Source organism: Pleurodeles waltl, chromosome 4_1 (assembly GCF_031143425.1).
Source record: "Pleurodeles waltl isolate 20211129_DDA chromosome 4_1, aPleWal1.hap1.20221129, whole genome shotgun sequence".
Taxonomy (NCBI): Eukaryota; Metazoa; Chordata; class Amphibia; order Caudata; family Salamandridae; genus Pleurodeles; species Pleurodeles waltl.
The window spans coordinates 253,159,527-253,187,005 of record NC_090442.1 but is presented as its reverse complement, the minus strand read 5'-3'; the positions used below and the strand labels follow the sequence as shown (position 1 = coordinate 253,187,005).

General features: G+C 47.4%; 1 protein-coding gene across 1 annotated transcript in view; it reads right to left on the bottom strand.

Moving 5' to 3' along the window:
- SMC1B (structural maintenance of chromosomes 1B) overlaps positions 1-27,479 on the bottom strand; it is a 2,375,007-nt gene that overhangs the window by 2,036,493 nt on the left and 311,035 nt on the right. Inside the window, exon 4 of the mRNA XM_069228259.1 lies at positions 15,208-15,411. Within this exon, the coding sequence (XP_069084360.1) occupies positions 15,208-15,411 (204 nt within the window). The remainder of the gene's footprint in view (positions 1-15,207; positions 15,412-27,479) is intronic.

The following is a 27,479-nucleotide window of genomic DNA, read 5'->3' as shown; positions in this document are numbered from 1 at the left end:
AACATGTTGTAGGGTTGAAAGACCATAGCACTTCAACTACATGTTCCTCATTTTAATATTTATAGCAGTTCTAGTATGTTTACTTGTGTAGGAGACCAGTGCCAGACATCTCCAATAAGGTGCTCTCAATGCTTCAGCATGCTAAGAACCAGTAAGTGCTATATACTGTCTGGTAACAGGGGTGCAACCCTCAGAAGCAAGAAATTACATTGCTAATGGCAGCTGATCATAATAGGAGGAAACTTGTTAGTCAGGCCTCTCAAAAACCTACCAACTATAGGAGACTTAAATAAGGAAGGCTGATCAGGAAGGCACAGAAAGGCCGACAGCACTGATACATAACCCTTCACAGTAACTGCACAACCCTTCTGTGCCAAGGAAAGGGCGAAAAGCAAAACATCAGACAAATGGGCCTCTCTCCAGAACAAGTAACAAATTCTGCCCATGTTTTGGCATAGACAGTTTTGGTGGAGTGTCGCCTGGCCGATAAGATAACATCCAACACTTTGGGAGGGATAGAAAAAGAACTCAGATTGCCCCGTTCAATCTCCAGGCATGTAGGTGCAGGTTCTGGAGATGGGGGTGTAAAACCTGCCCCTGCGACTGCAAGGGGAGGTCTGCCCTTTGAGGAAGATGGAGCAGAGGGCACAGTGAGAGTTGGAGAAGGTCTGAATACCACATCCTTCTTGGCCAATCCGGAGCTATTAAAATGACTTGGGCCCGATCTTGAAGAATCTTCCTCAGAACCCGATGAACCAAGGGTATGAGGGGAAACGCGTAAAGTAACTGGTCGCACCAAGACATCTGAAATGCGTCCCCCAATGCTCCTTGCACCGGATACTGGAGGCTGCAGAACGACGGGCAGTGCGCATTCTCCAGAGTGGCAAATAGGTCTGTGGAAAATCCCATATCCGGAAGATGTGAAGAACCAGGTCTGGATGGAGACGCCACTCGTGATCGGCCAAGAAATGCCGACTGAGACTGTCCTCACATACATTGAGAACCCCGGCCAGATGGTTTGCTACTATGCAAATCCGATGGTCCTGCCCAGGACCAGAGCCGCAGAGCCTCTCTGCAGAGAAGGTACGACCCTACTCCTCCCTGCTTGTTGATGTACCACATCGCGGTAGTGATGTCCGTCAAGACTTGAAATGACTGACCGCAAAGGGACGGGAGGAAGGCCCTGAGAGCCAGACATATCGCCCGTAATTCTAACAGATTGATGTTAAACATCTGTTCCACTGGAGACCAACAACCTTTGCTCTCCAGGTCCCCCAGATAAGCTCCCCACCCTAGAGTGGAAGCATCCGTTATGACTGTGGCCACCGGAGGTGTTAGACAAAACTGCCTTCCTTGGGAAAGGTTTCTGTCCACAGTCCACCATCGCATATCCGTTGCAGTGTCTCTGGAGATCGTTATCGACTCCTCCAGATCCCCTTTGTGTTGAAACCACTGCTTGCGGAGGTACCATTGGAGCCCCCTCATGTGCCAACGTGCATGAGTGACCAACAGAATGCAAGAAGCAAACACACCGAGCAGACGTAGGACGTTGAGGACCGGAACAACCGCTCCGTTTTGAAACATTGGAATCAACGCCTGAATGTCCTGAATCAGCTGAGGGTAGGCCCCATTCAATGTGGTATCCAGTACTGACCCTACGAACAGCAGGCGCTGAGAGGGCTCCTGGTGAGACTTGGGCACGTTTACCCTAAAGCCAGGTTGAACAACAACCGTGTTGTCATTTGCAAGTGATGCAGCACAAGCTCTGGGGAGTTGGCTTTTATTAGCCAATTTTACAGGTAAGGGAATACAGATATTCCCTTCCTTCTGAGGACTGCTGCAACCACCGCCATCACTTTCGTGAAGAACCGAGGTGCAGAAGTAATACCAAAAGGAAGGACCGCAAAATGGTAGTGTTGTGACCCTACCACGAACCGGAGATACTTCCTGTGCAACTTCAGAATGGGGATATAATTATTATTATTTTTTTTAAATATGTTTATTAGGTTTTAAATGTTTACACAATTAGTATTTCACAATTACATTATAGTGCCACCTCTCCTCCGTCTTCAGAGGAGAGGCAGTCACAACAGGATAAACAATAGTGGAACAGACAGTTCCCATGCACCAATATAAATACACTGAACTCCCACCACCTTACTCATAACAAAACTTGGGGCAATTTTTACTAGTCTATCCTGTTAATTGTCATGTATCTTTGGATAAGCGTGTTTTTTAGCACCGGTGGATCTAACTCGGGGTAACTGGGCAACATTGTCCTCCGATATTGCTTGTTAATTGTGCTGAGAGGAGGGGGGCCGCGTTTGTATTGGGGGGGTATGTGCGTGTCTCAGTGGTGCGCATTGTCTGCATGTTGTTGGTGTGCGTGTGTATTCCTCCCCTGGCCCCTAATTCTGCTTGTGCTGGTCACTGAGGAGAGGGGGGCGGGTTCCGGCTCTTCCACACGGTGTGCTCCAGATGCATTTGCTTGATCTGGCACTATAAGGGGGTCTGCCACTTTTTATACTCTCCCGTCATCTCCATCTGTATCATGGCGGCCTTTCATCACTTTTGGCTACTAGACGGGTGATCACTGTTTCCCAAGTTTCCTCTCCCGTGTGGTGTTGTGCCGCGCGTGCAAGTTTGCTCAGTACCATGGCCTCCGCCCTGGTCCAGCATAGCGCGTGGGAGCGCCAGGCCTTCAGGTCGGGGACCCAGGTTGCCTTCCAGTTCATTGCGATCAGCCTTTTGTATAACACGAATGCTAGGTCTGCAAACTTATGTAAATGTCAGTGTTTCTTTTCTCTGACTCTCAGCCCTAACAAGCATGATTTGGGGTCTGCTGCGAGTGTCAGGCCTGTTATTTCCGCTATCTCCTCTGTCAGGCTACTCCATTCTCTGTTTATGTGGGCGCATTCCTATACCATGTGGTAAATATGCGCTCCTGAGGCGCCACACCGCAGGCAGGTCGGCGTCGAACCAGGAAATATACGGCTTATCCTGGCTGGGGATAGGTATGTTTGATACGTGTAGTTGAATTGTGTGTAGCGAAACCTGGAATTTCTAGACACCCCTCTTATGTGATAGAGGGCTTTCAGCCACTCCTCTTGCGGGATCGGGTCGGTGAGGACTGCATTCCACCTGTCCCTTGGCCTCTCTAGGTTGAGCTCGGAGGATTTGTTCAGTGTTTTGTACAGGTTTGTCACTATTTTTGTTTGATTATCGAAATGCAACATGTGGTGCAGGGTGGGAGAGCTCTCAGGTTCAGCGTTCCCCATGGCCCACGCCTTCTGGATCAGGTGGGTTATTGCATAATAGGACAGAAATTGTCCGGGGTTCACTGCTGTTAGGGCTTGGATGGCTACAAATGTCATCAACTTTCCATCTTCGAAGCAGTCCCCGGCTGACGTTATCCCGGCCTCGGTCCAGGTCTTAAGTGTGTGTGAGCCCACCGCATTGGCGCAGCCTGGGATTAATTCTAGTGTTAGGAGTGGTGAGTATGGGAGTGTTTTATGGCCCTTTTGTATGTACCTTTGCCAGCATAGTTGCGCTACCTCCATGAGCGGGTTACCTGGGGTACCCTTTGGTTTCCTATTCATTAACCATGTAATCAGCGGTACCCCGTTCAGCCGCGCTAGAAGCCATTTGGACTCCGCCTGAGTTGGCCTGTGCAACCAGTTCAGTATCCACTGTAGTTGTGCAGCTGCGTAATACAGTTCGAAGTTGGGGGCTCCCAGACCACCCGCGTCTATCGGGCGCTGCAGGACGGCAAGTGCAACCCTTGTCCTGCCGCCACCCCATATTAGTTGCAGTAATACTGTGTTCAGACCTTTGAAAAAACTCCTGGGGACCCAGATAGGTAACGCCGCGAAGTAGTATAATAACCTAGGCAGCAGCAACATGTTTGCCACCGCCACCCTGCCCAGGGGCGACAGTGGGAGTTTGGTCCAGAATCCTAGTGACCCCTTCATGGAGGTCAACGCCCTCCCTAGATTCCCATCTCTGAGGTCCTCTTTTTTGTGGTATATATGTACCCCCAGATATTTGGGTGTGACAAAGCACCATTTCAGCCGGCCCACGGTAGCGTTCTCTTGTCTTGCCAGAGACTATCTGGTTAACGGAAATATACATGATTTGTCCCAGTTCACCACCAACCCCGATAAGTCCCCGTACTTAGTTAGCAGCGACATTACTGAGGGAATTGTCTCAGGCCCTTTTCGCACATATATTAGCGCATCATCTGCATACAACGATATACTGTCATACTGACCGCTCCTAACCACCCCCATCTCCTCTGCGCAGCACGTATACGAGTGGCCAGCGGCTCCATTGCTATGGCAAACAGTAGGGGGGACAATGGGCAACCCTGTCTTGTGCCCCTTGTGATTGGGAAACTGTCTGATATGACCCCGCCTGTTTTTACCCTGGCGTGTGGTTTGGTGTACAGTGTCTGCACCCACTGTATAAAGTTAGGCCCTATCCCCATGCACTGCATTGTAGCAAACAGGAAGTCCCACTCCAGAGTGTCGAATGCCTTCTCGATGTCTAGTGATAATACCATCTCATCATGAGCCTCCGGGGGGGTGTCCCCCAGTACTCCTAGGAGCCTGCAGATATTTAAGAAGGTGTTGCGTTTTGGGATGAAACCGTTTTGGTCTTCATGTATCACAGTGTGCATTAGTGGGGCAAGTCTGTTAGTGAGGATCTTGCCCAAAACCTTACAGTCTAAGTTCAGGAGTGATAGAGGTCTATAGGATTTAGCATCGGTGGGGTCTCGCCCTTCCTTGCGGAGGACCACCACCATCGCCTCTCTCAGTGTAGAAGGTAGGATTTTATTGACCCATGCCTCCTCAAACAATTTCATCAAGTGTGTTCTCAGGTGTGGCGAGCATGTGGAGTAATATTCTATTGGGAGTCCGTCCGTGCCTGGGGCTTTATTCCTGGGCATCTGCATCACTGCTCTATCGATTTCCTCCATTGTGAGTGGGGAGTCTAATTGCTGCCTGTCTGCTAACGACATTTGTGCCATTAGAGAGTCCTCTAGGAAGGACCTCAGTTGCAGGAGGGTGCATGTTGTGCGTTTGGTGTATAACTTAATGTAGTACTCCCTGAAGGCCCCATTGATCTCATCCTGTGTAGTGAACATTTTGCCTGCATGCCCTTTTATGGACCCGATCGGGGTGTGTTGCCGGTTCTCGCGGAGAAGCCACGCCAGCATCCTACCAGACCTGTCTCCCTCTGCGTGTAGTCGCATTAAGCGATATTTATGGTCGTGTTTTCGGAGGTGATCGTCTACTTCATTATATTTCGTTCATGCCTCTTTCAATGTTGAGTAAGGGGCCGCTTTGTTTGCCACCGCTTTTTCCAAGTCTCCCATTTCCTTCTCTAATTTATTTATTTCCATGTGCAACGTGCGCCTGACTCCCCAGCTGGTTGAGATGCAATACCCTCTTATTACCTTATGTGCCTCCCATTCCAATGCTCTGGAGTTGGTTGATTCCTTGTTTATTTCCCAGTACTGTTTCACCGCTGCGTTTAATCCCTCTCTGAACGCTTGGTCCTGTAGAGCCTCCCCCTACATCCGCCAAGTGGGGATCTGCGAGCGTCTCCTGCCCCAGTTCAGCGTTATTCTTAGTGGGGGATGATCGGGTAATGTTTTAGCCAAGTATTCTGCCTTGTTTGTCAGGGCGCAAATATCCACGGTCCCCCACATGGTGTCTATTCTTGTGTGTACCTTATGAGGTATTGAATAGAATTAATATTCTCTCCGTTGTGGGTATTTCGTGCGCCATAAATCAAATATACTCAAATCTGCTGCCCATTCGAACAGGGGGCTTCTGGCTGTTCTGTTTGGGTTTGCTTTTGGGGGATTATTAGACCTATCTAGCTCTGTGTTTGGGATGCTGTTAAAATCGCCTCCCCATATAGCTGGGGATTCGGGGTGCACCAACAAAGCTGTGGTAAGTGTACCCAAAAATTTGGCTATAGCACTGTTAGGGGCGTAAACTCCAACTATTGACAAGTGTCTACCATCCAGGTCCCCCTCCAGTGCCACATATCTGCCACCTTTATCGATCGTCTGGTGTGTTATAACAAAGGGAACCCCCCCTGCTGTCCAGACCAGCACTCCCCTGGCATATGCCGAGTACGTAGTGCCCACAAGCTGACCACCCCATCTTCCACGTAGCTCGCATAGGTCAACTTCCAAGCAATGTGTTTCCTGCAGGATAGGCACGTGATTATGTCATATTGGTGTGCGGTGGGGTTTGCTCTTAGCGCTATTTCACATTATATGTAGTTGCCTCCCATCCCCTCGGGCCAGCTGCATCCCCATAGGTCCCCTCCTGCTCAATCAATTGTGTCCTCCTGTGTGTCAGCGCTAGCAATATTTCCGGTGTCTTGTGTTGACCATTTGAATTTGACTTAACTGTTGATCCCCCTACACACCCACTACTTACACTCGATACAAACCTATTAACTAACAACAAACTACTAATCCCGTTAACAAACAGCAAACTCGGTGTCCATTCGAACACTCGTGGGGCAACCATATTAGTGACCAGATGTGGCCCGTATACATGGCCCACACCCTTCTGCAGCCGTTGGCTGCCTGTACTCCTGGGCACCCCCGGGGCAACCCCCCTCCCCAGCCCCCCTCCACACCCCCGCCCGGCCGCCAAAACCAAACAATACCGTCCATAAAACAGTTGAGGCCGCTCGAGGCCCGCGGCAGCATTCACCAGCATGTGGACAGGCATGGCTTCGTCACAGGCTCCTCAACCGATTTGCCCCCCCCCTGCAGCTGGGGGGGGGGGAGGAAGGGGGGTAAGAGGGGTGAGCGGGGGTAGAAGGGGGTCGAAGCAAAAAAAGAGAAAACAGGGGGAGAGGGGAGAGGGGAGAGGGGAAAGGGGAGCGGGAGGCTGTCCGCGTTTACAGTTCGTCCGCCGCTCTAGGGGTGAGTTTTGGCCCCGCAGGCGAGTCCGTGAGACCGGATGCCGAGCTGATCGAGTCGGAGTCCGGGCTGTCCGCTGAGATCTCCCTCAGAGCCGCAAAAGTGTTCTGCGTGTGCAATAGAGTGGTCCTCAATATTTTTGCCCTTTCCCCCGCCGCCTGCTCCTCTGTGGGCTGGCCTTTTGGCCTTCTCTTGGAACGCTTCCGCATTGGGGCATTTGACCATTCCTCTCTGTCCTCCGTTCCGGATTGGGGTCGCGCCAGGCCCTTGGCATGCAACCACGTCCAGGCGTCCTCGGGGGATATAAATACATGGACGCGATCATCCGATGTGACTCTTAGCTTTGCAGGGAATAGCAATGCATATTTTATGTTGTGTTCACGGAAGCGTTGTTTCACCCTTACAAATGAATTGCGCTGTTTTTGTACTTCCTGTGTGAAGTCTGGGTAAGCATTAATTTCTGAATCTTCGTGTCTGAATGGGCCTTTACTGCGGAATAGCTGCAGAATTAAATCGCGATCCCTATAATTTAAGAATCTCGCTCTGAGAGGTCTCGGTGGCTGGCCCAGGGCCGGGGGCCTCCCCGGTATCCTGTGCGCTCTTTCCACCGAAAAGAGACCCTTTCAGCACTTCCTTGATCAACCATTGCTCCAGGATTATTTCTGTGCTCTGTTCTGCTGGTTTTTCGGGGAACCCTATGAAGCGCACGTTGTTTCTCCGTGATCTGCCTTCCGCCTCTTCGGCGCGGCGCCAGAGTATTTTTACCTCTGCGTCTAGCCGCTGTATTTGTTTTTGATTAGCCAAGACCGAAGGATTCATTTCCTTTATCTCCGCCTCTGCTGATTTTACCCTTTCCGCTAGGTTGCGATGATCCACTTGTAGCAAATTCAGATCTTGAGATACTGAATCAATCCTGTTCTCCAGGGAGGTTTTAGTGTCCATAATTGCTTGCAGTACTTTTTCGAACGGGGTTGAGTGGGTTTGCAGAGTGGTTTTCAATGCTTGTAGGGTTGGAGCTAGCTGCTGGTCACTTGTTGACTGGCCCTGTGCGTGACGGTCCTGGTTTTTCGTGGATTTGTTTCTTGCAGCCATGATGTGCGCCAGACGGGCAGCTCGCCGTGAGCGGGGCCGTGTAGTAGTGCAGCTGCTGTGTGGTACAGCCCTCCGGCGTTGTCCTTGAGCACTGCTGGTCGACCCTCCCCCTATGACGCTGCCAGCCCAGTCCTCTGCGCACGCGGAGTGAGGGGGGGGGAGGGCGGACAGCAGGCGGTCACCACTCCAAGTAACCCGCAATCTCCCCTTGATCGCAGCACTCACGAGATGGGGGGGGGGGGTTCCGTCCAGTCCCCCTGGGCCGTGGGCCCCGCTTGGTCCTCCCAAGCGGTCCGAAGCAATCGATGCCTTGGGGGGTGGGGGGAGATATTCAGGGTAAGGGAACCCCCCCTCCGGTCCAGCATCACCCGCGCCCCACGGGGCGTGCTTCGCGCTCCCTGCAGGCGGCCTCCACCGGCGCCCCCATCTCCACTCAAACGGGGGGAGAGGGGGTCCACGATCCGGAGTGTCTCCCTGCAGCCTCCCCGCAGGTCCCTCACCTCCTTTTGTTCCTGCTGCTGCACCCGCCTGATCCCGGACAGCCGGATGACCGCCGCCCTCGCCGCATCTGGTTTAACTTCTTCTCTGGGGGGAGGGGCGGCCCACGCGCGGGTCAGCACCCGCTATTTTCACTGCGTGCAGAGGAGGAGAGGGGGCACCCCCATGTCCTCACCTCCCGTTCTTGCCGCTATTGTGCCGGGGGGTCCGCCACCTCCCGACGATCGGCCTCTCAGCTCTGCCGCTCCGCCTCAGGGCACGCCGCACGATCGCGGCCGTCTGTCTGCCGCAGCCCGCCCCTTCTCTCGGTCGCGGGGCAGCGAGGGCAGACAGTCAGGGGCTCCGGGGGGTCGCCGGGTGCCCGATCCGGACCCCACATCGACCGCGCCCCCCTCAGCAGCCCGGGGGGCACCCACAGGATATTTTCTCGAAAGGCACGAGCCGGAGCTCCGACTCTAAGCTCCCGTCCCGGCCGCCATCTTGGCTCCTCCCGGGGATATAAAAATAAGCATCCTGCAAGTCGACAGACACCATCCAGTCTTCCCTGTTCAACGCCAGAAGCACCTGTGCTAGGGTCAGCATTTTGAATTTCTCCTGTTTGAGGAACCAATTCAAAATCCTCAGGTCCAGGATAGGCCTCAATCGACCATCCTTCTTGGGAATCAGGAAATATCTTGAATAGCATCCCTGACCCCTCTCCTGATCTGGAACCAACTCCACTGCACCATTTAACAAAAGGATTTGCAACTCCTGCTGAAGCAATAGGAGATGATCTTCCGAACAAAAGGAATGACGGGGGTATGGGAGGGGGAAATTCCTGGAAAGGAAGGGCATAACCTTTCCCCACAATATTTAGTACCCAAGAGTCCAATGTGACTAACTCCCACTTGTGGAGAAAATGTAATATCCTGTCCCCTACGGGAGACGCATGATCCAAGATGGGTAGAAAACAAGGGCTGCTTTCCTTGTTGGGTTCCCCCAGAGGAAGAGGATGAGGCAGGATGTTGCTGGGTGGCTCCTCGTGTTCTAGCCCTCCCCCACCCTCTAAAAGACCTAGAGAGAGGGTTGGCAGGCTGTTGAGTGTTGGACTGTGGCCTTCCACAAAAAGAGGACCCACGGCCAAATCCCCTAAAACCTCCAAAAGGATCTGAAGGGTGTAGATGCTGAAGCCTGTAGCCCCAAGGATCTTGCAGTAGCCCTGCTGCCTTTAAAATGTTCGAACGCAGAGTCGGACTTGGACTCAAACAAATTCTCGCCATCAAACGGAAGGTCCAACAAAGTTGTTTGAACGTCTGTGGAAAAGCCAGAAGACCTAAGCCATGCATGCCTCCTGGTCGCCACCGAAGTGCCCACTGCCCTGGCCACTGAATCCACTGTATCCAGACCTGACTGGATAATCTGTTTGGACACCACTTGAGTGTCCAAAAGGAGCTCATCAAACTGCCCCTGCACATCCTAAGGCAAGCTCAGCACCAAAGCTCTTGCCGTGTCCATCAGGGCATGAACATACCTCCCCAGCACACAGGTAGCATTGACCGATTTCAGGGTCATACTGCACGAGAAGAAACCTTTCTTGGCTGCTTGCTCCATTCTCTTAGACTCCCTGTCTGATGGAGTGGCAGGAAACGAGTCAGGTGCAGATCGGGCAGAACAAGAAGCTTGAACCACCAAGCTCTCAGGAGTCTGATGTTGGGATAAAAATTGAGGATACCCAGCAGCAATTCTGTACCTCCTAGCCACAGTCCTGGAAACAGCTGGAGTCATTACAGGTTTTCTCCAAATGTTTAAAATGGGCTCAGTAAGGGCATCATTAAAAGGGAGTAGGGTCTCTGCAGACATAGCGGAAGGATGCAACACCTCCGTCAAAATGTTTGTCTTCACTTCTGATACTGGTAACGGAAGTTCCAAGAATACAGCACCCTTCCTTATAGCAATGTGATAGGATGCTGCCTCCTCTGTAAATTTGCCTGGGGATGATAAATCCCACTCAGGGGAAGTATCCAGTCTACTTGTAGAGTCCAGACCCTCAAATTACCCCATAGGCTCAGGAATCTCTCCTTCCTCCCACAGCTGTTGCTGATATTCCTGCTCCTCCAAGAGCCTCAAGGCTCTCCTCCTTGATCTCAATCTGGCCTCCAATCTCGGTTTCAACAGAGAGATAGCCGATGTCGACAACGCCGGTTTCAAAGCAGATGGACACTCTGGTGGAGGAGATGGTGGAGATTTACTGCGTCCCGACTGGGATCAATCCGGCGGCAGCATCAACTCCATCGGCACGGTCGTTAACATCATCTGGGGCGACGACATCATCGGCGCCGAACCAGCACTCTCAGATTGATAGAAGGGTACAAACGGAGCCAAAGAGAAAGCTAATGGACCCGTGGGACCAGCCGGTGCACCAGCAAGGGCCATAGCTTTGTTGAAAATGCTAAACATTGCATTAAGGAAAGCCGCTGGATCTGCTCCCGGAGTCGGGAAGGCAGGAAACCTCTGCTCATCTTGAGGCGCTTGGGTCGGATCCGAAACTTGCGCCACCAGCTCCTGAGCCAACACGGGTGAAAAGTGAGTCGGAGGACTCGCCGGGGACTCAACGACCTCAATTAATGACGGCACCGGAGAAGCCTGTGGAATCTGCGGCTGGGGAGTGATCGGTGTACTGACCACCCATGCCGTATAAGGCATTGTCTCAGAGGGGACCGAGACCGATCTCTGGAAGAACGGCGTTGAGAATCGTGCCAGAGCCGCTTCTTTTGAGATCTCGAGGACTTGTGTGAAGAACAGTCCCTTGCCTTAGATCTTCGATGACCCTTGTGTCCCCTCTTAGCTTTTGCTAAGAAGAGCTTAGCCTCTCTTTCTTTAAAGGCCTTCGGGTTCATCCGCTGGCAGGACACGCACCCCTCCAAGTCGTGGTCTGAACTTAGGCACCACAAGCAGTCCTCATGAGGATCTGTGACTGACATTCGAGCCCTGCATTCATGACAAGGTTTAAAACCTGATTTCTTTGGTGGAGACATTGTAACTATTACAACAAGACACTTCTGAAACAGTAGGAAAAAAGGAACTGACGTCAGCACGCCGGCAAGGACTTCTTATTGCCACAATGACTTCAGACGGAGTCGCGTGCGGAGCCGTACAATTGTGACGTCCTCGGCGATGTGAAGAGCTGGGAAGAAAGTTTCCGTTGAATGCTGGCGCATTGGGAGAATTCATAAGGTGAGGAATCCAAAGGTAGTTGTATCAATCAGAAGAGAAGTTACAGAGTTACCTGTGCCAACAAAGAAGTCCTGGAATTACTTGTGTCACTGTGTCGAAAGACAAAACTGTGTGAAAGCAGAACCTCATCTGCGCTGATACATGGCATTTACTGGCACCTGAAAACCCACCACTTGTCTGGTCAAAAATCTGATGGAAAATCTGCCGACTACTGAGTGGAGCCTCCCCAGTCACCGAATGATGTGGAGTATCTGTCTATTCTGGGACGTTAATGCCTGAAGAGGCCCTGACAAGAAATGCCTGCTGACGCAAACGGGAGAATAGGCGAGCAAGGAAAAAGCCATTCAGCTGTCTGAGTCCAAAAACCCAAACACGGACTGAGAAACCTTGCTTGGTGACTTGGGGCCAGATGTATCATTCTTTACAATAGTGTTTACCTAGTTGTGATTTTTTGCGAATCGCAATCAAGTAATCGCTATTGGAATGTATGAAACTCCTGGAGTTTCATACTGCAATTCGCAAGGGCTCGCAATTGGACCTACTTCATTAATATTCATGAGGTAGGTCGCAATTTGCGAACCATTGCCAATGGCTACAATCACAGGGATGGTGGCCTGCTGGGCTCAGCAGACCACCATATCTGTGATTGCTTTTCAATAAAAGCAATCTTTTTTTTTTTTTTTTTAATGCAGCCCATTTTCCTTAAAGGAAAACAGGATGCATTTAAAAATGAAAATTGAAAAGTTTTCTTTTCATTTGTTAAGAGCAGGCAGTGGTGCCCTTGTAAAAAACGTTTTTGCGAATGGGTTACCACCAATTTGAAATTGGTGGTAACTGGAATTGTTTTGCGATCGCATTCACGGTCACAAAATATTCATACATACCTCTGCGATTCGGTATTAGAAAGAGACACCCTTGACACGCCCCTTCGTAATACCAAATCGGTATGTAGTTGCAAATTGGACTTGTTACATACCAAAATGCATTTTTGCAATCACAAATGGTCCATTGGGCCGTATGCGATCGCAAAAATGTTTGATACATCTGGCCAAAAGTGACTGATGAGAGAGGCTGTGCACATTGAAAGAGTACAGAGATAATCTATCCAGAGCCTAATAACACTTCAAAGTTATGCTCTGAGGGAGCCACCCGAATTATAAGTGACAAGAACTGTGTGTACAAACCCCTACATCCTGTGTGCTCCATTGACAAGAGAGGAGACACAATTGGCCATAGAGTTGTCTGGAAGCCAATATACAAACAAGAGTGACAGCTTCAGTGTGGTGGGTTGCCATGGAGCTGTAGTGCACCTGAAATTAAAATGCAGTTTGTCAGTATCAGTTGCTGGCTAAAGATAGGCTACAAACTGGAATCTGAAAGGAAACTGAAATTCAGGCTTACTACCCAAAAGGAGATATGTTTGCCCAATGCGCTTTTCCAGTTTTAGAAATTGGGTTAATGGTCCACGTAATACGTACTGAAACCAAAGCCTTTCACTACAAGGCTGCTGGTGCAGAGGAATCTAGGGGGAACCAACAAGAGAAGACAGATGTTGGAAGTATAAGTAAATTTAATTTGGCCAGCTTGGCGTACCTCGATCCCAAATGGCACAAGATGAAGGGAAATGTGCATGTAGCTGCATTATTAATAAAACAGGGTTAGGATCAGAGAAAAATTAGTCTGTTGCCATGATCTTGAAATGAGGAAGATGAAGACCTTTTTTTATCTTTCATGATGCCTGTTTTTAAAACATAAAGGGCAGCTCCCTTGAGAGAAGAGTAGCTGCAGAGTGAAGCCCTACTAAATTTATGCCCCATATGTGAGGCCATAAAAACCCTGGACTCTGTCTAATGCCATTACAAACATAATGAAACTCAAGGTGTATGTGCTCACCTCAGCTGGGGCATAAGTGACAAAGGCAGAGGGGATGAGAGTAAGATTTCAACATCTGTCGATGGGAACTAAGGCATGGGTTGAATCCAACGCATTTTAAAGTCATGGTATTGAAAACAATCAAAACGTTTAGGGAAACAAAATGATGAAACAATGAGAAAAATTGTGAACTCGCAGTCCCAGCATGTGAAAAATAGTATAGGAAATCACTGGTGTTGGTGGTGCCCTTTCGGATCAGCTTATTGACATCTGAAAACGTGGTCCATATGCTCCAGGGTGGTGCTGCACCAGGACCACCTAGAGCCCGTTAGCTGACTTTGCAGAACAATTCCCCAATTAAGGCTGAAGGGGTAATTTCTGATTATAAATAGGCAGAACATTGATTCGAATTACATATTTGGTTCTACTAAAACAATGCTACTAGTGTTCTGCTAAAAAATTATACTAGACCATAAGACCGTAAAATGTGGGTAGCCCAGGAAATCTGCTGACTGGACAGACTGACACATACATATGGTAATCATTTTGTGTTATCCCTCCCAGATGCTGAAATCCTGTTTTCTGTTCATCAAGACCAGAGTACGATGCTAGGAAGAGTTTATAAGTAGCCACTTTATCACATATGAGAAGCCTACGCAGAAATAGAGTAAGGGCCAGATGTATGAAGACCTGGATGCAAAATACTGATCGCAAACTTTGTGACTTTTTTTGTGACTAGTAAAGCTTTTTAACAACTGACCTATGTACTAACAGGTTGGTTCTTCATCCAATTCGTAACAGGTCTTAATCTGACCTACCTCATTATTACATTAATGAAGTAGCTTAGAAAAGCAGTCCTATTGCGACTGGAGGCCACCACAGGGATGATGACATGCTAGGGCCAGCAGACCACCATGTCAGTGACAGGCTTTCAATAAAGAAAACTTTTTTTAATGCAGTTCATTTTCCTTATAGAAAACGGGACTGCGTAAAAAAGAAAAGTTATCTTTTATTGTTCATTTAAGAAGTGTTGGCACTCGGCAAATTGATCACTGCCTACTCTTCAACAAACGTTTTTTTTTTCTTTTTTACAATCATAAAGGGAAAAGGGGACCAAAGAGGCCCTTCGCTTTTCGAATGCATTATTACCTCCTTCAGTGTGTCAGTAAAATATAAAAACTTTGCCACAGGATTTTCTTCGCAAAATATTGATACATTAGGTACCGATTCAGTATTTGGAAGAGATGATTACAAGAAGCCCCTTCCAGATACCGAATAAGTATCCATTCACAATCCCATTTCAGGAATCGGAAAACCTAGTACATAAGAAACTGCATTTTAAAGGGAACACACTCGAATTGTAGCGTTTGCGACTGCCGAATTGCAGCATTTGTGACCGTTAAAATGCTTAGTGCATCTGGCCCTTATAACCGTGCATAAACCTGACATTACAATACTCCAGATTTGGAGAAGACTTTGGATACTGTCCAGTAGGTGGCACGGCTCCACACACCTCATATATAAGAGTAACTAATGAGCAAAATAGTGGATAATCACGTAGGAAACATGTTGCACCACACCTCTTCCTTCTCTTGTTTTGCGTGTTTACGCTCAGCAGCTGCATTTTTCTTCTTCTTGTAACTAAATTGCGCATCTTCCTCTGCTTGTTGCATCAACTTTTTCTTTTTCTCATACTCTTCCGCAAGCTCCCAAGAATTGCTAATCTGCTCAAAAAGGCGAGTCCTTTCTTTGGGTTTTGTCATTGCAATTGATTCCACTTCCCCCTACAACAGTAACCGAAAGTACATGTTAAAAAAAGACAAATCAAAGAAACAAAAGTATTTTTTTTAATTAATTAGACTCTATTCTGATTAAAAAGGAGGAGGAGTTACTTATTTGTTTTAGTAATTTCAAAAACAAAATCTCTAAAGACAATATCCTGTTAGGAGGCAATATGTGTTTTTTACTATAATATATCGGCTGAAAACCACTCTAAATTTAATTTCAAAATAAAACAAGCATGGGCAAAGCCAATAGGTCTCCTCTATACAACAGCTATTGGCTTAGCCAATGTGTTTAAACCATATTGTACACCAGCGTGGGAGCAGTTCAGCATGGCTTCAAAAGTTAGGGGTGTAGAGGAGAGTTGCGTGGAGTGTTGTAGAGTGAAATGAAAAAGAGTGGAGTAGACCAGTGGTTCCCAACCTTTTGACTCCTGAGGACCCCCACTGAATCACTACTGGAAGCCGGGGACCCCCAAACAATTTGTATAATTTAAATTTCAAACATTAAAACAGTAATTCAGAAAAAAATACACAAACCAGTACACACCAAACAAATACTCGAATTACTAATGATATAATTATTTTATATTGAAAACTTATGCAGAAATCAAAAAAATGTAATGAGAAATTTGCTGCTGCATCTTGGTGACTAACTTTTCGTTATTTGGTTTTATTTATGATAGCTTACTCCTCAGGTAAGATTCTACATTTCCCAAGCGATTTCGGTTTTTATTTTTTTAGGTATATAAGATCAGAGAAAGCTTTTTCACATAAATATGTGGTGGGGAAAGGAAGTAAAACCATAAAGATCTCTCATGTTTCCATAGCCTATTTGTCACATGTAATTCGTTTGTTTCATAGCACGTCGCATACCAGTGTAGGGTTTTGGAGCACTTTTCGAGTGACTACAAGGTGTAGAATTCCCATGTCATTCACAATGGTAGGCCTTTTCTAAGAGTGCTTGGTCTGGAGAAGCACAAACTCAGGATTCAGTACATAACACAGTGGTTAGCATTGACTTTAATAAGAATGTATTTCTACGCAAGCAAACATTTTTTTATTATCAGCATAAGGATAATGAAAGGCAGAGAAAAAAAGAAACTTTCTAATTTGTGCCATGAAGTTTGCATACAACTCTTTGATGGCAATTCATAGCTCACTGTGCTAGAATACGATTGTAACTTATGAACTGCACAATAACAAAATAATCTCTGTGACAGAAGCAGTAACCCACTGTGTTATGCACATAAAATAATTTTCTTTGCATGATACACATTCTCTGTATCAGGCACATTAACCATCTGACTACCTTAGAAACTGTCACTAGACAAAACTCTCATCTCTCGCCAGCAGGTACATTATCTTGACGCTTTTATTTTCATCCGAAAGTTGCTTGTTGTACAAGGAACTTTGAAGTGCTTTTACAACTGCTGCACAAATAAAAACACGCACATGTTTCTGTCAGGCACCAGCTGGAGAAGTATCTTTCTGTCATCCCAGGGCCGCGGACCTCCTGAGAATGTGTCACGGACCCCTGAGGATCCACGGACCACAGTTTGGGAAACACTGGAGTAGACTATTGTAGAGTGTAGTAGCAGGGAGGGTCGTGTATTGGAATAGCATAATGTGGAGTTGCTTAGAGTGGCATACACTGCAGTGAGTAGACTGGACTGGTATAGACTGCATTGGCTTAGAGTTTTGCAGAGTATAGTGGCGTAGAGTGCAGAGGCATTGAGTGCAGTGGCATTGAATTCAACTGCATACAATGCAGCGTAGTAGAATGCGGTGGTGCAGATTAGACTGGTGCATAGTAGAGTACAGTGGTGCAGAGTGGAGTGGAGCAGAGTGGTGTGGCGTAGAGTGGAGTGATGCAGAGGCCAGTGGCGCAAAATAGAGTAGAGTAGAGTGGCATAGAGAGCAGTGGCATAGAGTGGAGCAGAGTAGAGTAGCACAGAGAGGTGCAGAGTAGAGTATAGTGCTGTAGTGTGCAGTAGCACATAGTGGAGTAGCGTAGGGTGGAGTACTGCAGAGTAGAGTGGTATTGAGTTCAGTGGTGGAGAGTGCAGTGTTGTACAGTAGAGTGTCAGAGTGCAGTGGAGCAGAGTGGCATAGAGTACAGTGATGTAGAGTGCAGTGACAGACTGCACTTGTGTAGAGTGCAATGGTGGAAACTGCAGTGGTTAAGAGTAAAGTGGCGAAGAGTGCAATGGCATAGAGTGGAGTGTCCCAGAATGGAGTAGAGTGGTGTACAGCGCAGTAGTGTACATTAGATTGTTTCAGAGTAGAGTGAAGTGGTATACAGTGGAGCAGGACAGAGTGCAGTTGAGTAGTGTGCCATAGAGTGTAATGGCGTAAAGTAGTGTAGAGGGCAGTGGCAAAGAGAGAAATGGTGCAGAATAGATTAGAGTGGCACACAGTGAATTGACATAGAGTGCAGGGCCCAGAGTTGAATGTTGCAGAGTAAAGTGCATTGGTGTAGACTGTAGTGGCGAAGAGCGCAGTGGTGTAGAGTAGCGTGGCAAAGAGTGCATTGGCACAGAGTGGACCAGGACAGGGTAGAGAGGTGTATCTTGAAGTGGCATAGAGTGCAGTGGTGTATAATGCAGTTGCATGGAGTGGTGTAAAGTGGAGTGCTACAGAGTAGAGTGCAGTAGTGTGGAGTAGTGCAGAGTAACGTCACGTGGCATAGAGTGGAGTATGTATGGTATGGTAGCACACTGCCATTACAGACAACACGTTTGCAATTGAAATGACCAATTACATTTACACAGACTTACAGTTTTACTAATAAAACTATACCATGCACAAATGAAAATGTGTGGAAATTGGATCACCTAGTGTAATGATTGTTTTGATCATATTAAAGTATTTGTTTCCAACACATTTCAGAAATAACAAAAAATGTGCTTCATTTGTGTTACTAATTCTGATATATTCTGAAATACTTGAACAGTTCATTTAAATGATGTGTATTAGAAAAAAACACTTTCCTACCCCAGTAAACAGCAATATTGTCACATAAATCCTCTCACCATCATGTCACAGAAAGAAAAGTAAACAAGCACCCTCAGAAGACAATGCCTCACGTTTGATCTTCGTCTCTGAATGCACAGCACATGTGACAACATAAAAGGAGATTTCAAGATTTAAAGAAAGGGAGTTCGTGGAAGGATACAGTAAACATGGTTCAGGCAATGGGAGGGACAAACTGAATCTGGGGGTTCTAAAGCAAATAAAGCCCGCAAATAGAAAGCCAGAAAATGTGCCTTACAAACCACAAAGCCAATGGTAATCAACGGGCGTAATGCAATCGTAGGTCAACTTTCTGAAAGTCTCCAAGATGTAATTTGCAAACTGTCTGACCTAAAAAGCATAGGCATAACCAACAGGTGTGACCTTTGGAAGTTGGTGTGATGGATTTTTCTTTTTGTAGTTTATATTGCATGCACTTGTCACAAATATAAAATTAAAATTCTGCTGCCTAAACGTGGTGCCATAAGCTTGCAATAAATATTTTAAAGAAAGAATAAATAGTGCATATAATTGAAAAGGTATTCCTTCATTATGATGAAACAACATTTTCATTTAAGTGAATGGTACAAAATTTCAGGTAATTGTCATACTGCCTAGTTAAGGAAATAGAAGGAGTGGAATTATGTAGCACGTCATAAAATCATTTGGCATGGAATTGTGTGGTGTGGAACTGTGTGACGTGGAGTGCAATTGAGATGTGGAATTGTGGAGTGTAATTGTGTGTCATGTAATACACTTATGTGGAGTGAAATTATGTAGCACAGTGTAGAATGGACATATGTGGCATGGAATTATGTGCTGTGTATTGGAATTGTGTGGTGTATGGATTTATTTGTTGTGGAACTGTGTGATGTGGAGTGGAATTGTGTGGTATGGAATTTGGTGCAGTGGAATTGTGTTGGGTTGAGTGGAATTATGTGGAGAGCAAATATGTGACATGAGTGTAGCGGAATTATGTGGAATGGAATTATTTGGCATGAAGTGGAATCATGTGACATGGAGTGGAATTTTGTTTCGTGAAATATGTGTTGTGGGATGGAATTACGTGGAAATTATATGAAATTATTTGGTGTGAAATCTTGTGGCATGGCGTAGAAGTGTGTGCAGTGGGGTAGAATTGTGAGACGTGGAATTGTGTGGAGTGGAATTATGTGGTGTGGAATGGAAATCTGTGGCATGGAGTGGAATTGTGTGGTGTGGTATGTCATAGAATTGTGGCACAGAACTGTGTGTGAAAAGAACATTCCTGCAATGAAACTGCAGAAACGATGTGCTCCTCCTTTAAGAGATTCCGTTGTGGCTTAAAAGGTGCCTATGCTGTATTTGTTTGCATCCAAAAGGACAGCATTGTAAACGAGCAAAACAGAACATGAGTGCAAAGTGGGAAAAGAAGACTTGGCAAAATAAAATAAAGTTAACTATACAAACAACAACTTTTTAGTTTTTTTGTTTTGTTCTGCTGGGCACGTTTTTGCCAGTCAAGTGCCTTCAGTTTGCAAGGCACCAGAAGTGAAAAAAACAAAACATGAGTGGAAAGTGTGAAAAGAAGACTTGGCAAAATGAAAAAAAACTACAGAAAATGTAACTTTGCAATGTTGTTTGTCTCTGCTGGGCACGTTTTTTCTAGTCACATGCCTTCTGTTTACAGGGCACTAGAAGTTAAGAGAAGAAAACAGTACCTAAATTACGTCATAAGCAGAGGACTGATTCCGTTGAATCAATCAGTGCTTGGTCCCTGCTCCACGGACAGTAACAGAAATAATGATATGGCCTCTAGTGATAAATTACAGGGCTATAAAGCAGAGTGCCACACAAGCCAACAAATTGAAAGCATGAGTTTGCTCCTAGCCCTTTTCTAACTTCAACAGCATCTCACTAGTGATACGCATGCACTAGCGTATGCTATTGCAGGCTCGACCCTAAAAAAACAGCTTAAAGGAAGCGTACCATGTTGAAAACTCTTTGGAAACTGTGCTTTGGTTATCTATTTCTCAGCTCGACAAACTAAAACTTGATTATCACCGGCATGCTGACCAGCTAAGCTAAATGACTGTAAGTATAAAGCCACTACCATCCCAATGGGTAGATCCTATAGCAGACTCATTGGACCTAAATGACCTGAAAGTAACAGAGGCGGTTGTGTTGCAAAAAAAAATGCATTTGTTGATGATTCAGCCAATAAAGGGCCCACGTGAGTTTAACTCTAGCCAGCACATGAAGGCACTGTAGTGTGCGTGTCAGGTGCACACATGGAGCGCTTGGCTTAGAAAGCAGCTCATATGCAACAAGAACCACCAGGAGCCTGAGCTGTGTGTTCTGCCTATCCGTGACTAAACTAGCCACGTCCAGGCTCTCTTTATAAACACCCTGGCGTACACTGGGGTAAACCAGTATGCACCATGTACGCGGGTGACCAGAATGAGACCATCCAGTCAAACATGACGAGGTGGTACGGTACATTCCTTCCCAACTTTAAAAAATAAAAGAAAAAAGGCAACTATTATGCAGTACACAGTCCTCACAAATATAAACATAGCCATATTGCAGACTGCGACTACCTTCTTCGTTTTCACACTAGGAAGTCCGCTAGCCGGATGATGGTGGAGGGTTCTGATGCAGGTGATATCTTGGGTGTGCGCCACGGCACTCCGTGTTCTGGCTGAGATTCCCTATCCCGCTGAGTCAGCGGAGACTCCTAGGTCTGACAGGCAGACGTCGGAGAAACTCCTGAGGGTGACTGACAGTCCCGTGACGCTCAAGGCTTAGGAGATATTGGGGTGGTCGTCCAAGTCGGGCTCTCATCTGAGGGGTCCTGGCTGTCACTAGGATTTGGAGGGTCTCCGAGGTATCTCTGAACCTTTTTGAAGAACGACACATTCTTTATGACAGTATCATTACCCTGACATGCCGTGACCACGGTACCCAGTCTTTTGACTACCCTCCACAGGCTCTGTTCATATAGCACCCTAAGCTTACTACCAGGATACCGGTCCTTGACAAAAACCCAATCCCCTGGCTGAATCTCACTGAATTGAACATTCCTCTTGGCACTAGCTCTCTTCTCTGATTAGTGGCTTTTCTTTTGTTGAGGACCTCCAAGTCATTGATCATAGGCGGAGACCATGTGTGATGATGGGGAATTGTGTTGGCAGCTACTTGGCCCAAACCTGCGTGTCCCGGAGCTCAACCGGTTGTCGAATGAGGTCTTTGGCAGCATTCACGCTCCAAGCTGTAAATGGATCTTTCAACCGGCTGGCCATCTGCGTGAGCGAAACGAATCACTTCTCTGTTTGCCTAAGGCCATTTTGCCATTAACTTCCTATGTTGGATGCCCCAGGATTTAAGATACCCTGCAAATCCGTGCCCATGGGTGGGAGGCCTGTTGTCCGAGTTCACGACTTTCATTATACTTTGTGTAGCAATAAACCTTTCCTGCTTCGTAATTACATCTGGGTCTGACTGTGACCCTACAACTTCAACTTCTGGATACTTGGTGTAATCATCTATGACGACCACCGCGTTTGCGTGTCTGCCATCTGGGAGTCCATACTAGCATGTTCCCATGGTGTGTGCAAGCCTTCTTTGGTGATGACATGCAGGAGTGGTACGGATGAGCCCGTTACTTGACACCAATGGTGGGATCTTACTGTGGCTTTCACCAGATCAGCCATGCCCCGGAACCAGACTTTGGTGTGGAGTCTATTTTTTGTTTTGGTGATCTTTTGATGTCCGTGATGGGCCAGTTGAACTGCTTGCTGGGTCAGACTAGCAGGAATGACCAGGCGACGCCCTCTCAACCTACACTCACTATCATCAGCATACAGCTCTTGGCGAACATAGATCCAGCTCTTGGCGAACATGGATTCCAGTGTTTTCCTTGCTTTTGGGGTAAAGATGTGCCTTGAGGGTTCTCCAGTTGTTCGATCTGACTGCCTTAAGTGTGAGCTGTAAGCATTCATCTTCCTTGGTGGCCGTTGTAGTATTTCCAAAGAGATGGTAAGTGGCGAGATCGTACAGCAGAGGCTCCTGTCATTTCCGCTTCTTCCTCTTCCTCAGGGTGCTGCTGCTCGGGGATGCCTGGAGAGATAGTCAGCTTGATTGGTGGAGTCGAGGCGAAATCCAATGTGGCAGTCATACTCTTGGAGCTATAATATCCACTTTTCAATGCATGGCAGGGGCTTGGACGCTGACGCTTGGAAGAGTGGGCTCTGACTAACCTCTGGGTAGTCATTTCCAAGGAGACAATCAAGGGGGAGGTCTGTACTGACTACCACCCTTCTCCAGCTAAAAGTCCCACCCACTTCTATGGGCACAAAAGCCACAGGCCTATCAGTGACCCTGTCTGGGCTAACTCTTACTCTGGCCATCTCACCTGGGATGTACTGGTTGGAGAACACCAGCCTGTCATGCACAATAGTGTGACTGGCACAAGTGTCTCTCAGGGCAGTGGCTGGGATTCCATTCACCAGTAGTAGGTGGTGGAAGTGTCTACTTCCCTCTGGAATCTCCAACTCACCTGTTGGGCCCTTTTTCCAGTTGAAGGCTATGAAGACCTCCTCATCTGAGAAGTCATCCCCAATGGCTACACTGGTCACCCTTGGGATTTTGCTAGGGGGGTTGTTTTTGGGACAAGAAGTGTCCTTGGTGTGGTGCCCTGTCTGTCTACAGTTATGGCACCATGCCTTAGTGGCATCCCAGTTCTTACCCTGGTACCCACCTTTGTTTTGGGTTGTGTCTCGGGGCCCACCCACCTGGTCTGGTTTTTGGGGGCCTACAGAGGACTCTTTTTCTTTGTTTCTAGTGTCACCCACTTTCTCCTGAGGAGGTTTTGTAACCCCTTTCTTTTGGTCACCCCCAGTGGAAGTTTTGGTTACCCTAGTCTTGACCCAGTGGTCTGCCTTCTTTCCCAATTCTTGGGGAGAAATTGGACCTAGGTCTACCAGATACTGATGCAACTTTTCATTGAAGCAGTTACTTAAAATGTGTTCTTTCATAAACAAATTATAAAGCCCAACATAGTCATGCACTTCATTTCCAGTTACCCAACCATCCAGTTTTTTCACTGAGTAGTCTACAAAATCAACCCAGGTCTGGCTCGAGGATTTTTGAGCCCCCCTGAATCTAATTCTATACTCCTCAGTGGAGAATCCAAAGCCCTCAATCAGGGTACCCTTCATGAGGTCATAAGATTCTGCATCTTTTCCAGAGAGTGTGAGGAGTCTATCCCTACACTTTCCTGTGAACATTTCCCAAAGGAGAGCACCCCAGTGAGATTTGTTCACTTTTCTGGTTACACAAGCCCTCTCAAAAGCTGTGAACCATTTGGTGATGTCATCACCATCTTCATATTTAGTTACAATCCCTTTAGGGATTTTCAACATGTCAGGAGAATCTCTGACCCTATTTATGTTGCTGCCACCATTGATGGGTCCTAGGCCCATCTCTTGTCTTTCCCTTTCTATGGCTAGGATCTGTCTTTCCAAAGCCAATCTTTTGGCCATCCTGGCTAACTGGATGTCCTCTTCACTGGAGTTATCCTCAGTGATTTCAGAGTTGTTGGTCCCTCCTGTGAGGGAACCAGCATCTCTGACTATTATTTGTGGAGTCAGGGCTTGAGAGGCCCTGTTCTCCCTAGATAGGACTGGTGGGGGGGACTCACCCTCCAAGTCACTATCATCATCCTCTGAGTTGCCATCCTCAGAGGGGTTGGCTCTTTCAAACTCTGCCAACAGCTCCTGGAGCTGTAGTTTGGAAGGTCTGGAGCCCATTGCTATTTTCTTTAGTTTACAGAGTGACCTTAGCTCTCTCATCTGTAGATGGAGGTAAGGTGTGGTGTCGAGTTCCACCACATTCACATCTGTAGTAGACATTATGCTTCTAAAAGTTGGAATACTTTTTAAGAAACTAAAACTAGTTCTAGGATCTAATTCAAACTTTTACCAAACTTTTAAACTCTAAAAGGAAATGCTAACAGGGACTAACACAAGGCCCTAGCAGGACTTTTAAGAATTTAGAAAAATTTCAAATTGCAAAAATCAATTTCTAATGACAATTTTTGGAATTTGTTGTGTGATCAGGTATTGGCTGAGTAGTCCAGCAAATGCAAAGTCTTGTACCCCACCGCTGATCCACCAATGTAGGAAGTTGGCTCTGTATGTGCTATTTCAAAGTAAGGAATAGCATGCACAGAGTCCAAGGGTTCCCCTTAGAGGTAAGATAGTGGCAAAAAGAGATAATACTAATGCTCTATTTTGTGGTAGTGTGGTCGAGCAGTAGCTTATCCAAGGAGTAGTGTTAAGCATTTGTTGTACATACACACAGGCAATAAATGAGGAACACACACTCACATACAAATTCAGCTTGACTAATGAAACCGCTCTATTTTATAATGTTCTTATTCCTTTAAAAACATGCCTCTTGTCTCCTCAAATTATGTCATACGACTTTATATGATACGATCTAATGATGCCACAGTAGTTATGTCATATGTTGGGCTAAGTGGTGTTTTCCAGGTAGGACTGCGATCTTGTCTACCTAAGGCCGTTGCCAACCACCTGCTAATGTACATTGGCATGTGTGGTGGCTCTGTCACGTCATGTTAGATCACAAGGCGTTTGGTCAACGGCATTTGTATGTCCTGCCTTATCTTGTGCCACTAACTATGCAGACGTGGGCATTACCATAGGAGGTGCACAATGTCACATTAATTTTGCCTACCTCTCCGACAATGTACAGAGCTCTTTCCCTAAATTTGTTGTGATGCTTGACACAATTGGATACACTCTTACATATCATTGTAAGTCCCCAGTACCGAGGGCCTGGGATATTAAGGGTAGGCCCCTGAGGGCAGCAGGACTGACTGTGCCACCCTCTAGGGCCCTGCACCCAGATGCACCCAGCACTGCCATTGCAGGCTGAGTGTACTGGGGCAAACCTAAAAAGGAAAACTCAACAGGGCACACTCCTGGTATGCCCTGTCCACCCTACACTGCATATGTTATGGGTGTCACCCCTCTGGTAGGCCTTACAGCCTTAAGGCAGGGTGCACCATACTATATGTGAGGGCATAATTGCCCCCACTGTATCCTTGCCAAACCTTGGACATGGTGAGTTAACAGAGCAGCCATTTTAAGTACATGTACTGGGCAATGGTCAAACACAAGTTTCCCAGTTACACGATGGTCACTCTGCACCCTGGGTTGTTTGGTATCAAACAACTCAGAATGATAAATCTAAACTGGCACCTGTATTGGATTTATCCAGAAGTGTACCCAGGGGTCACCTTAGAGGTGCCCCCTGCAAAAGCTAACCAAACTGGCATGGTTGCTGACTGGTCCCATCCAGCATGCCACCTCCAGACAGCCAATATACAAACCAGGGGGAGAGCCCTCCTCTCTGGTTTGTAAAATAATGCCCTTCCTGGGTGGAGGAGCTAACACCCCCTCCCTCAGGAATGTGAAGATGAGCTTCAAAGGGTTAGCAGAAGATGGCTTCCCCTTTTATCAACCCGCACTTTTGGCAGGAGCAAAGGCGGGAAACCACGCAAAGGATAGGAGGAGGGGTCTCACTGAGCATGCACCACCACAAGGGGCTTGCAGGCAACGTCAACCCTCCATTTACCTTTCCTCCATGTTAGATGGCAGGAAAATAGCCAATGAGGTTTAGGGAAGTGATCCCTCCCATAGGAAGTGGTCAATGTAGTGGGTGTAGACACCCAAGGGTAAGTGTCCCATTGGACACTACCAGGTTCCCCCAAAAATGCCCACTAAGTTCAGTATTTAGTGGGCTCCCCTAGATTAAGAAACTAGATTTGTCAGGAAGAAAATAAGACAGCACCAAAGAACCCCACAGGACGGGAACAGAGGACCTGCTGCACCAGAAGAGGCTACAAGACCCCTGCTTGCTGCATCAGAGTCCCGCCAATCGCCGCTGCAGAGGAGCTGACCACTGGACCGACCTCAAAAGTCCCCGAGGACCTCCAGGCTTCGCAAATAGCCTGAGATCTCCATGCTGAGCGGAGGCACCACTCCAGAACCAAAGAAACCTATAAGGAACCAACAAACCGGAGAGGGTCACTTTACAGACTGGCCGATATTTCTGCAACCGAAAGTCGCAGCCAGACCCGACGACATACCAACGACAGCCCAGACGAGACCTTTTGGTGCCACAGCACTCTCCCGTGGCCGACTTGTGCCAATACCCCATGTACTGGCCAGTGCTTGTCGGACACCACCAAAAAGAGCTCACCCAGAGCTGCAACTGGACCAGGCGGAAGCCCAGTCGAGGGACTTCAGAGACACCCCAGACCACCCACCAGAGCACCCTTGCCGTCCTGCAAGGCCCACAGAAGAAAACTTACCTCCAGCTCCAAAGGGCTCCATTTGGCACAGCACCCAAGACCTCCAACTCGCCCTGCATCCGGCTGCCCTGAGCCCTGCATCGCGGAACCTGCTGTGTACCCCGGATCCCTATCCCCTTGCGACCTCAACAGCCCAAGGGGGCCCAAAGGCACCACCATTAAACCTGCAAACCAGCTCCTTTTCCAAGAGGCCCCTACAAGTGGCCCTGTGCCTGGGCTAAGAGACTTTCCAGCACTGCACCTGCCGGAACCGGGAGCTACCCGACATTCTCCTGCTGGCACGGTGCGCCCACCAAACTCATCGGCCATCCTGCAAGAGAAGAGACTGGTAACACACCTGTGTGATTTTATATGCATTTTTCTTGGTGCCCTTTCATTGATTCCTATAGTGTGTAATTATACACAGAAAGACTAACTTTATTAATACGTTTAAAAATCATAACTCAAAAAGTACTTAACGTATCTTAAAGATCTTGGTCTTAAAAATTATATAAAAGTCTGAAGTATTTTGTATAAATTCTGGTCTTGAGTTATTCATTGAGTGTGTGTGGTGCATGATTGGATTTGTGAGCACAACAAATCCTTAGCACATCTCCTGGATTAGCCTAAATGCTCGACCAGCTACCATAAAAATTGGAGCATTAGGGGTATAATTTTCACCTCTGGAAACCAACGT